The 12,481-nt window shown below is 44.4% G+C and overlaps 1 protein-coding gene across 5 annotated transcripts in view; it reads left to right on the top strand.

Annotated features, from left to right (window-relative positions):
* DNAJC6 (DnaJ heat shock protein family (Hsp40) member C6) overlaps positions 1-7,787 on the top strand; it is an 88,818-nt gene extending 81,031 nt beyond the window's left edge. For all 5 annotated transcript variants that reach the window (XM_050961982.1, XM_050961984.1, XM_050961983.1 and 2 more), the window contains 2 exons: positions 4,694-4,870; positions 5,878-7,787. In XM_050961982.1, coding sequence (XP_050817939.1) covers positions 4,694-4,870; positions 5,878-5,979 — 279 coding nt within the window. In that variant the 3' untranslated portion in view covers positions 5,980-7,787. The remainder of the gene's footprint in view (positions 1-4,693; positions 4,871-5,877) is intronic.
* The last annotated feature ends 4,694 nt before the right edge of the window (positions 7,788-12,481 follow it).

Below are 12,481 nucleotides of genomic sequence, written 5' to 3'. Positions count from 1 at the left end.
AGCACTTCTCTACAGTAAAAGTTTTTGTTTTAAAATGTTAGTCCAGAATAGAGCTGAGCAAATCTAGGTTTTTTTGTACCAGAGAAAAAAAGAAGCTTCATAAGTTGGCATGCTGGAGAATTCTTATTGTAACTTCAAAAGCAGCCTTTCACCTAGGATTTTTTCCCCTTTCTTCCTCTGCCCCCCCCTTTCCTGCTCCCCATCTCAACAAATCCATAGTGAGGGGGTACGGGAACTTGACAGTTTTCAGGTCTTTCAGTAAATCCTTAAATCTTCTCTGGATTTGAGAACAGTCCTCTGGGAATGTTCCTGGAGTTCTAGCTTATGGTTTCGATCAGTCTCTGTGGTAAACGGAGTGTCTTGCTCAGTGACGTTGCCATGGCTGGTGGTCTGCCGTAGGACTTCAGTTAGCCATACCTGCTAAAGTCCAGGCTGCATTTTGTCCTCTGTATTTGTTGATCTCACATGATCTAGCATTCTCCTCTGCTGAAATTCTTTCTCTGAAGCAGACTTGTTGATAGAATTGCCAGATTATGTCCTGCGTGAGCCATTCCAGGTGGGAAACTGTCACTACCGAAGCTATCAAGGGTAGAATGGGGAGGGAGGAGGAATAGCTCAATCGAAAACCAAGTAAACTTTGTTAGCAAAATACAATTTGTGTTAAATTTGACAGTGAAAGGCTTGGGGATCAGTCTGGATGTGCAGATAGGAGGTGCAAAATGTTCTAAACCTTCAACAACGAACATTAATACCAGCTTGATTGCAACTAGTTGTAATCTTCATACTAATTGGATAATACTCTTACCTAGTATAGGCTACATAATTCTAGTAATTCAGCTGTTTTTGAGTTTAGTGCATGCAATATTGTCTTCCCATTAGCATCTTGCAGAGCAAATGAATTCACCAGTCCAGTTGATGTTCACAATGCCCTTTTCTTCTGATGCTTTTTACTCCTGTGAGTCATCTCTTATTTTAGAGCTGTTGAACTATTTATAGTAACTTTGTCTGTCTTGTTAATGGGAAAGTAGGGCTGAAATTGGCAACTGCTAAAGATTACTAAATTGCTATAATTACCGGACTTGGCTATTGGATTATGTACCTTGCTAGGCATGAAGGGAAATCTTAAGGCAAGGTCCTCCAAAATCTAAAGATACATTTCTTCTAAAAGCTACATTCCCAAATGTGGCTCTTCTCAGCGTCCTGTAAAAGGATTATTTTAGTTATACACCTTACATTCAAAGGAATGTACATATTTCAAGCTTCATATGGAGCATGAATTATGGAGCTCAACCACTACAGTGTGTTACATTGATAGTCCATTGATGATGACAACGACAAAACCTGTGCAGGAAATTTTTTTGAGCGAAAAAGCTGTTGCACAGGGGCAGTCCTCCTCTCTTGGCTGTGGAAGCCAGATTCTAGGGGCACGAAGAATCGTTATGGCTGGGGACTTCCTTAGCTGCAGTGGGTGACCAGGACATCGTCCATGCCTTGTCATGCTGACCATCCCTCATAGCACATTGCTGAACCGCCTTCATGGCCGTTGAATCACAAATTGATTTCCTCCACCCAGTCCGTTGGAACAGTTTTCACGTGCTAGAGAAAGGCAGTTTCCCTATCTCACCGAGGGCAAACGACCCATCGGCTACCTTCACCTGCTTTAGCCTGCTTGTTGCAGCAGTTTACTGGGGTGTGGCTGGTGTCGCATGCAAACAGCTACTTGGGAGCCACAGGTGAGAGCTGGATGTAGATGGGGACCAAAGCAGATGAACTGTTCCTTAAGGAGCACAATGTGTTCCTCCAACAGAGGTACTACCCCTCCCTAGTATCCCCCATACACCCCACCACTAAAGTACTTATCGGAGAAAGCAATAACAAATTACCTGGCTCTTGACCCACCTCTAGCATGTACTGTGGTCTTTCCTGGTGCATGTCTGCATAATACTGACGGGATAGCACATTAGGACTGAGAGCGACCTCATCATTGGCATGGTCCCCCTACATTGCCACCTATCTAGATTTCAATCTGCACAGATTTAAGTGGAGGCTAAGTGCCAGTATTACATAGCAACAGATCTATATCTGGCTTCAGGTCACCTGGGTACTCTGGGGACTAATAGCATAGGGCTTTGCCCATATGGCTGCCTGGTTCATACCCTGTTTAGGGCAGTAGCAGTCAAATGTTTCCAACAGAGCTCTTCAGTGTGAGCTGGTCAGTCCTCTTCTTAGTGGCAGTCTTATTGGTGACCTCAGCAGAGGAATTACCCTCTGATTCCTAAGGTTGGGTCTTCCAAGTCAGAGCTGAGGAGCAATGAAAAAAAGTTGCTGTTCCTCTTCTATGGATAAATGGAATTTTCAGTCTTCACTGTGGTAAATCTTTCATCTTTCACACTTTTTGATGGCACTTAATCCTCATCACAGCCTTCTGACAGGAACATAATCTCCACCTTACAAATACGGAAACTGAGGCTGAAAGATGAGACGTTTTGCTCAAATCCAGAGGCACAGTTATTAGAGCTGAGTTTCACACTGAAGAACTCTGCTGCTGCTGTGCAATTTAGAGTTGTAAATGTCAGCCAATGATGTGATGTGTTGGATCACAGAAACCCCCTTGGGGGCTGCCAACTGATGTGCCAAGACTACTTCTGCCCCTGCTTTCCCTGCCAGCTTGGGACTCCAGCACCCTGTCATGTTGAGCCAGCCACACCAGTCTGCTCCAACACAGACCCAGGGTCTGAACCACATGCCCCAAAGCTGCAGACCTAACTGAAACAACATAAGAAGTGTTCCTGTCTTCAAAACTCAGATGCCCAACTCCCAATGGGGTCCAAACCCTAAATAAATCCATTGTACCCTGGATACGTCTTATACAGGGTAAACTCATAACTTGTTCGCTCTCTGTAACACTGATTGATAGAGAGGTATGCACAGCTGTTTGTCCCCCTCCCCAAGTATTAATACATACTCTGGGTTAATTAATAAGTAAAAAGTGATTTTTTTAATTAAATACAGAAAGTAGGATTTTAGTGGTTCCATGTAATAGCAGACAGAACAAAGTGAATTGCCAAGCAAAATAAAATAAAACACGCAAGTCTAAGCCTAGTACAGTAATAAAACTGAATACAGATACAATCTCACCCTCAGAGATGTTTCAATAAGTTTCTTCCACAGACCGGATGCCTTCGTAGTCTGGGCACAATCCTTTCCCCTGGTATAGCCCTTGTTCCAGCTCAGGTGGTAGCTAGGGGATTTCTCATGATAGCCACCCTCTTTGTTCTGTTCCACCCACTTGTATATCTTTTGCATAAGGTGGGAATCCTTTGTCTCTCTGGGTTCCCACGCCTCCTTCTCAATGGAAAAACACCAAGTTAAAGATGGATTCCAGTTTAGATGACATGATCACATGTCACTGTAAGACCCCAAGCCTTCATTCCTCCCAGCCTGACTCACAGGAAGGCCTGCCTGCAAACAGCCATCCACAGTCAGTTGTCCTGGTTGATGGGAGCCATCAAGAGTCCAAACCACCATTAATGGCCCACACTTTGCATAATTACAATAGGCCCTCAGCGTTACTTCATATTTCTAGTTTCAGATACAACAGTGATACATTTATACAAATAGGATGACCACACTTGGTAGATTATAAGGTTTGTAATGATACCTTGCAAGAGACCTTTTGCATGAAGCCTCTTCCAGTTACATTCTATTCACCCTCATCAGCATACTTTCATAAAATCATATAGAGTGCAACGTCACAGACGGCTATTGACCATTCCCCTTTAGCACTGAATATGCCCTTCTGAAATCTGCTATCAGTTCAATGCTTTGTGGAAGTGACCGAAGGTTGTCATAAGGGAGGTATTGTAGGAAAAATGGGTGCAGACTCTTTAATGACTTAATTACTTTCTAAAAAAGGAACGGATTCCAAAGATGGAACACGAGAAGAATGGGATTGGGAGGAAAGGAAGTGGTACTGGCTCAGTCAGTTTCTGATCTTAAATTATGTGACTGCATTCACCAGTGTCTGGTGAGCTGCCCTGCTGGGACATAGTTATCGTCTGTCCAGGATAATCCCCTCACAATTAAATGTTAAAAAGGGGCTGTTCAGTCATTGCAGTTGTGCATCAAAGCTTGCCATGAGAAGTCCACCAGTCTATTCCCAAGGGAGGGTAGTGGTGATAAGTAACAAAGTCAGACTGCCACAAAAGGCTACAGTGGTGGTGCAGTCACCTTTGATGATCCTGAAATACTTATCTCCGAGACTGTACTCATGTGAGTCATGTACAGAAGGTGAGTGGAATCTAAACTGTTGTTCCTCCCTACCCCAATACACCAGAAACTTCTTAAACGGATGCTTTAAAAATTGGAAAAATGGGATTCATCCTATCGTTTCCTCAAACTTTAAAGGTTTTGCTGCCTAGATAAACACTACTTGCTTTTAAAGCCTCCTCCCAGCTATGCTTTGCTATAAAAAGCCTTGTAAGAAGTGCTTTTAAAAAAGGGGAAAAAAACTTTCTCCACTTTGAGACTCTCTGATAATGTGTTCTTCAACCTTTTCTAAAATCTGGGCCTGAGTGTGGGGGTGGGGAGTGATCCTTGGAAAACCTTGCCATCTAAATGGCAAAATGTGGATTTGACGCTCTTCGCATTGGTAATGGACGCTTTCTTGTTGAGAATTGTCTCTTATCTCCAGATCCTAGAATGGATTGAAGGGAAGGAGAGAAACATAAGAGCACTGCTGTCAACGATGCATACAGTGTTATGGGCTGGAGAGACTAAATGGAAACCCATTGGCATGGCAGATCTTGTAACTCCAGAACAAGTGAAGAAGGTCTACCGGAGAGCAGTGCTTGTTGTTCATCCTGACAAAGTAAGTATATCTTTTTTTTATTTTAATTTTAAGAACTAATCTCATGAACAATTGAAAGGTGAGGTAGAAAGCATGAGATGTGATTGCATCAACTCGTTAAATGGTTGAATAGGGAAATTGAATCCAAAAAGTGCTAACCTTGTTCTCAAGACCAGTCCCTTAAATGAGCCTAGGCAGTTCAGATTGGGTACAAACTTCCCACAAATACAAGGATGTTCAGATTCAGGGTTTTGGTTCATCCTCACATTTTAGTTTTTGAGCCAAATTATCCATGAACTGCTCCCATACTATCAAATGTCCTGCAGATGGGAAGAGCTGTTTTTTTGTTTTTTTTTTAAGTGATCTTTACTTTTATAATGATTTGAAAATAGACAGGCTACAGTCTGTCAACAGTGTGACATGAAACAGGAGATTGATGTTCAGATTTGGTCCATTAGCCCTGGTAGGAGCATCCCCAGACTATCTTTGAGAGGATGGTGGTTTTGGTTTTGCTCTACCCCTGGCCCCAAGACTGGGTTTGCATAACCAGGGATGACCATTGAGAACAATGTTTTTGGGTTGAGGCTTGCAAGATAGGGAGGGAGATGCTTCTATTGGGGAGTTGGAATTGACCTGCTGTCAGACAGCAGCAGCCTTCATTGCATGTAAGGTGATGGCCAACTCAGTGTCCTTTCACGAAAGCTTGAGGTTAAAACCCTCATTGCCCTCATCTTGGGGCTGCAGTGCTGTACTCTGGAGTTGCAGAAAGCCTTCCAGACTAGCTGTGAGGCGCCCTCGTATACTGGAGAAGCTGTGGAGAAGCGGGAGGGCCATGAAGTTTCATTAAGATATACCCACCTTAGTAAGAGTGGTTAGGTTTAGTGAAGCAAAAGCAAACTGAGAAGCCCCTTTTTTTCCTCCTTGAAGTTAAAGTAGTTAGTAGTTTAACTACAGTGTTTTTAAATGTCAATTGTATGTATTCTGGTTTAGCAGATGGGTGATGGATTCTTTACTTTGCTCTCTTTTAGGCTACAGGGCAGCCATATGAACAGTATGCAAAGATGATCTTCATGGAGCTAAATGATGCCTGGTCAGAATTTGAAAACCAAGGCCAGAAGCCTTTGTATTAACCTACTTTCTCAGACCTGTGCTTGAGTTCATATAGTCCCTGATCACAACTTCGCAATTTTCACAGATCACCAAAATCTGGCTGGAAATTTGGAAGTTTCAAAATTGCTCATGAACCTAACACTTATCACGAAGAACAAAACAGATGTTCCCTCATACATACATCACACACATTTCAAAAGCACAGGAGAATTTTAGCCACATGTCTCCTAAAGGGACCTGTGTAACTAAAATTGCTCATAATACTTTGGAAACATATCCTATATTTCCAGAGTTAAGTGGGGTGGGGGAGGAATGCATTCTAGACAAAGGTGGAACTGTTTTGTCTTGGGACACTTGACGTCCCACATCTGACAATGAATTGTAGCGAGACACCGCACTTCAAGTGAGTGCAATAACTGGAGATCATGTCCAACCTTCCAAGCTGGGATCCAAATGTAAGTGTTCGCCTCCAGGGATCTGGTTTAGGCACATCTAATAATAAGTAATCCTCATTTGATATATAATCACTTTTAGGATATTCTCAAAGACAAAGCTGAGCAACTGGATAAGTCAAGTCAATATGGCAACTTAACGCCTTGAGCAGAGAACTGTACTTCACATTACAGCCAAGCAGTGAAATATTTAGAACAAATTCTACAGCACCGTAGAGCAAAGAGTGACTTAAACTGAAGATCAAATATTTGATGATACACCAGCCTAAGCCAAACACCTGTTAAGATGCAATGTTCAGGGAATAGTGAACTGTGTGGGTGTGGGGTGAGTCCATAGTTGTAGAATGGGAATGGTAAGCATTCACCACATTCCTGGTGAAGCTCTAACCTTAGATAGAACTGTCTGATAGCCCATGTTTTTTAAGATTGCTATGTCAGTTATGCTGCTCCTTCAGAAGCTTCCCACATTAGTTAAAAACATTTAACTTGAGGGTTTGGAAGATTTTGCATCACCATATTTTATCAGTTCCAACCAACTGTCTAAAAGTTTCTCAGAGCACTTGGGAAAGGGGTCGTGATCGAAATGGAATCTGTTACCGCTTCACCCTGCAAATCACAGTATGCAAGTTATCCAGGCATGTGGAATTTGTCTGGCCTTTGAGAAGTAACAACAGTGCAGTTTGCATATTTAAAAGTTGCACAGCAATAATGGCAACATACAGGCGTGTCTGATGCTGAAGCTGAAGCCTTTCTTATCTAGTTATGCAGCAAGTTACTTTGACCCAGGCTATTTCTCCTTTTGTAAAGTAACTAGAAATAATGATTTATTTACCACATGTCATGGATGAGATGAAATCTCATATCTGCTTTAGCTTTAAGAGTTCAGCATGTGCATAGGATGGGCAGAAAGGTTTCCATACTAATTCTTTAAGGAAAAGATCTATATCTGATGTGAAAATCTTTGGAAAGCTGGTATTTTTAAAGACAATCCATTTTTGTTTGTTTACTTTAAATTTTAATTTTCCAGTGGCAAAATATTTACAGCAAAGGCAGCATGTCAAAGGACAACACTTTCTGTATAAAACTTCATCTTTTTGTTTTACTGGTCCATTATTTATTACCATTAACTGACAATATGATACCAACACACACTTTTCCTTTTTATATACAAGACTTTAAAATGTTCAAGATAACCATAACAAATGATATTTATTAACATATTATGAAATGTTTTTGATTCAGTATGTGCTTGTCTTATTTAAAAAGATAACTGGAATGTGAATCATGTTCCTGTGGTTTGTTGATTTATTTTGTTTCTCATTCACGTTTGTAGATATTGTGTGAACTATGCCTATATAATAAAAGGATCTCATTGATGTAATGTACATTTTTTGAAATGATAAACTACACTAGCTTTGTATCAAGTTTGTCATGGCAGAGAGCTCTGGATAACTCCTCAATGTTCACAAAATACAAACCATCATTAAACTTTAAATAACCCAGGAAAAAAAAAACCTACCCAAATTTAAACTTTGATTCTTCTCCAACCTAATGTTTTTATGGATGCATGAAAGTTTTGGGACCTACTTATCTCAAAATTAGTTAACTTGGCAATTCATTTATTTTCATATCTTGTAGTGACAGAGCTTATCAATGTTCAGGTTTACTGTTTGTCTAAAATTATTGTAATTTTTTTGTAAATATGCTATGTGACTAGTCTAAAATATTTGTATATATATTAAAAAGCTCAAATTCAATAAATTCAGGTATGTTCTGTGCTTGTAAAGAAACCTCCACTTTATTACTCTGAATACAATTTGGGGGAATAAAACTGTCCAAAATACAGTTTTAACTTCAACACTAGCTCTCCTGCTTATATTGTATTTACCAGATTTTTACATGTGCCTAAACAGACCCCCTTTAATCATGTCCCTGGAGGAATGGACCCACTCCACTATGCACCTGAAGTAACTATTGCTACTTTTTTCTGGAGAAACAAGTCAACACTGGGTGCTCCCTAGAGACTTATACGTAGGCTACATTTCCTCTAGAGCAATGCATTTCAAACTTCTTAGGTTGTGTACCCTTCCCCAAATAATGTAGTTTACCACAAACCCCCATCTGAGACAGGAAGAGGCAATGTGAGGGAGCATTTGGGGGCATGTACCCCCCCCCCGGGAAATTTGTCTTACATTTAGCAACAGCTAATAGAGGTTTTCAGACTGGAGGTTAGTGGTGATGCTAGGGGCTCAGGCCAGCCCTGCCCTGCAGGGTTTGGGGAGGGAGTGCCATCTCCACTCCCTGACTCACTTCAGCGGGCCACCCAGCCTGTCTGGGTTAGAGGGTGCAACCAAAAATTGTAACTTGAAGGAGTAACTGGTGTTGCTGCTTACCTTCCCCCACCCTGCCCCCCAAAAAATGTTCCTTTGTTCCCCCCTGTAGCTAGGCATGCCCCACAGTTTGAAAACCTCTATACTAAATAAAATGTGTTGTCTGCTGTTACAGGATTTTTCTCATGTACCCCCTGATGAAAGGTGATATAGATACCCCAGTTTGAAAACCATTGCTCTAGCGCAAACAAGCTGAGCGAGGAAGTTAGTCAGCTTTGGTTTCTGTTGCTGAAGACAAATTAGATTAATAGGCCAATAATATCTTGATGCATATGAAGAACAGGTATATTGCAAAAATACACAACTAGAAAATGACTTTTTTAAAAAAACAATTCTATTAAAAAACCTGAAAGGCCAGAGTCTGATTTCATTTATGTATATATCTATACTAGTGTTTAGATGGGTGTAAGTGGAAATCAGGTTTTGTATGTTTGTGCTTGCTGTGATTATGGCTTTGTGCCTATCGCCATGTCTACACTCCAAACTTTGGTCAATGCAAGCTATGTTGGTGGAAAACTGCTGCAATTTCTGTGTTACTTATGTGTGTGAGCTTGGCTGCTTGGGTCAGCGCTGCATGTACTCACTAGGAATGCTTGTGTCAAAGTACAGTGTGATGTACCATGGATAGGTATCCCAGTGTAGCACTTACCACTATCTGGTGCACTGTCTTTTGGGAAATTTTCACAATGCATGGTGGGGCAGAAATCAAGTCTTGCAGGGGGCTAGGAGCAATTTTCTCTGTTCCATAACAACATCCACATCCTGTAACTTTTTTGTGTGTTTTAAATCCTACAAACCCTCCTGGCACTCTTTGCTCTCCACCATCTCTGATAGAAGAATGGAGCCCACAGAGCTCTGCACTATTATCCTGAACATTGCAAACACAGGACTAAGGATCTCCGCTATTTACAGAGCCACAGCAATGGGGAGACATGACTATTTCTTCAAGGACAGATTGCTGAGGGAGGTAGTGAAAACCAATTCAAGGTTCTTGGTGGCATTCACGGAGAAACTGCCAGTGATGGAGCACCACTTCTGGGCCCAAGAAACAACTATGGACTGGTGGGATCACATCATAATACAGGTCTGGGTTGATGGGCAGTGGCTGCAGAACTTTCAGATGTGAAAGACCATGTTCCTAGGTCTGTGGGCCGAGCAAACCCCAGCCCTCCTTTGCATGAATACCACAATGAAAGCTGCATGGATAGTTGAAAAGCGAGTAGTGATCATACTCTGGAACCTTGCAGTGCCAAATTGCTACCAGTCAGTAGGTAATCAGTTTGGAGCTGGAAAATCCACAGGGGGGTCTATTGTCATGCAAGTATGTAGGGCTAATAATTGTCTCCTGCTATCCAGGACTATGACTCCTGGCCAGGGCATCGCACCCTTCCCAAAAGTAGGAGGGGGGGCTCCCCACAGCTCCCCATGCGGTTCTCCCCTGACCTTGCTCTGTCTGGGGGAGGGGAGAGGGTTCAGAGCTGCAGCCTGGCCATGTTAAGAGCCATGCAGGTAGCTGTGGAGAGCCACCGTGGCCCTTCCACCTGCTTGCAGGGCTGGGGGCCTGCCAAGAGCAGCCCCCAGCCCGGGCAGGTGGAGGGTCCATGGCTCCCCTAGGGCTGCCAGCATAGCTCTTACCACGGCTGGGCTGCAGCTCTGAGCCCTGTCCCTCCTTCCCCCAGCTGGAGCCAGATTGGGGAGAGCCACATGGAGAGCTGGGAGGAACCAGCACAGAGTTGCGGACCCTCCACCTGCCCTGGGCCAGGTAGGGAGCCCGTGGGGCAGGGACTTGGGCCAGGGGCTGCTGTCAGCCCCGCTACACCGCAGGCAGGTGGAGAGGAGACACAGCTCCCACAACTGCCCTGGTTCCCCAGCCGGACTCCATGCTGGCCTGGCTGGAGGTTGGGGTCTTGTGGAGGAGGAAGTGGATGGGCAGGGGGCGGGATCCACCCTGGTGAAAAGTGGATGGGTCAGGCCAGGCCTGTCCCTTTTCAAAAAGTGAGAGGGCTTTGGCGTCCCTGGTTCCAGTGGAGGAATTTAGGATTCCTGAATTGTGGTGAGGTGATAGATGGCAATCATGCACATCTCTATTTTGGCACCAGCCCACCTTGCCACAGAGTACAGCAATAGAAAGGGCTACTTTTCTGTGGTTAGTCTAGTGTTGGTGAATCACCGGGAACACTTCACAGTATCAGTGTGGGCTGGTCCGGGACAGTGCGTGACACTTGCATCTTTAAGAACATATGCCTGTTAAGAACACGTCAGAAAGCTGCAAGCAGGGACCTTCTTTCCTGACCATTAGCTTTACCAGAGGCACCATTGAAATGCCAATAATGATGATCATGGGGGGACCAGCCTACTCCTTGCACCTCTGGCTCACGAAGCCATACACGGGCCACCATGACAGCACGAAGGAAAGAGTCAGCTACTGGCTCAACAGGTGCAGAATGACAGTTGAACACACTTTTGGTAGATTGAAGTGTGGCTGGCATTGGTTACTTGCTAGATTGGATCTCAGTGAGCAAAATATCCCTCCCTGTTGTATCTTGCACATCTGTGAAGCAAAGGGGGGGAAATTGCCACCAGGGTGGGGTGCAGTAGTGGAGCAGATGTCTCCAGAGTTTGAACAGCTAGATACAAAGGCTGATAGAAGAGCGCAGGGCAGAGCTATGCAACTGAGGGAGGCCTTGAAAGATGGCTTTAATGGCCAGCCACAGTAATGAGGTGTGGTGGACTGCACTCTTCCTGGCTTTGAAGTGTTGGGGGCTGTTATGAATTGTGTAATGGTGTAAATTTATCAATAGCACACTTTTAATGCACCTGAGTTATTCACTGCTTGGTATACATGTAAAGAATGGAGTGGGTGGGAGGAATCAAACACTTAAGCAGCAACAAGGGGAGATATTTAGGCTGTGAAGTGGCTGCTAAATGAAAGCAGACTCAGCTGGGCAGGAACTGGAGAGGCCTGTGTAAAGCCCAGGAGCTGGGTGCAGCAGGAAGGCAGGCTGTAGTCACTCCCTGGGAGGAGGGAGGTATGTGCAGGACTTTAGGGTAGTCAGAGGTGAAAGTAAGCTAGTATAGGCCAGTACGCTGTGCCAGACCAAACCTGCTTCCCCAGGCTGCTGCTTTAAAGGGCCCAGGGTTCCCTGCAGCAGCTGGAACCCCAGGCCCTTGAAATAGCCTCCTGCGCTTCGGGGCTCCAGCAGCTGGGCTTGGGCAGTTATTTAAAGGGCCTGGGACTCCTGCCGCTGCAGGGAGCCCTTTAAAGTGCTGCCCCAGCCCTGCTGCCTACCCGGGGCTCAGGGAGCCAGGCTTGGGTGGTGATTTAAAGGGCTCAGGGCTACTGCCGCTGCCAGGAGTCCTTTAGAGCGCCGACTGAGCCCTGCTGTTGTTCAGGCAGCCGGGCTTGGGTGGTGCTTTAAAGTGCTTAAGCCCGGCCGCCGGGGCCCCTGGGTAGCAGCGGTGGGGCTTCATTGGCTATTTAAAGGGCCCAGAGCTTCGCTGCAGTAGCGGTGGCCAGAGCCCTGGGCCCTTTAAATCACCCCTTAGCCCATGGCCTCTGTAGCTGATAGCTCTGGGGGTGAGTTAAAGATCCCAGTGCTCCCAGCTGCAGTTTAAAAGCCCTGCCTCTTTTGGTTGAGGCCACACTCCCACTAAGGACTCCAGCATATGGGTAAGTCCTT

This window comes from Gopherus flavomarginatus, chromosome 7, assembly GCF_025201925.1.
Source record: "Gopherus flavomarginatus isolate rGopFla2 chromosome 7, rGopFla2.mat.asm, whole genome shotgun sequence".
NCBI lineage: Eukaryota > Metazoa > Chordata > Testudines > Testudinidae > Gopherus > Gopherus flavomarginatus.
The sequence above is the reverse complement of the archived record's forward strand: the minus strand, read 5'-3'. Positions and strand labels throughout refer to the sequence as shown.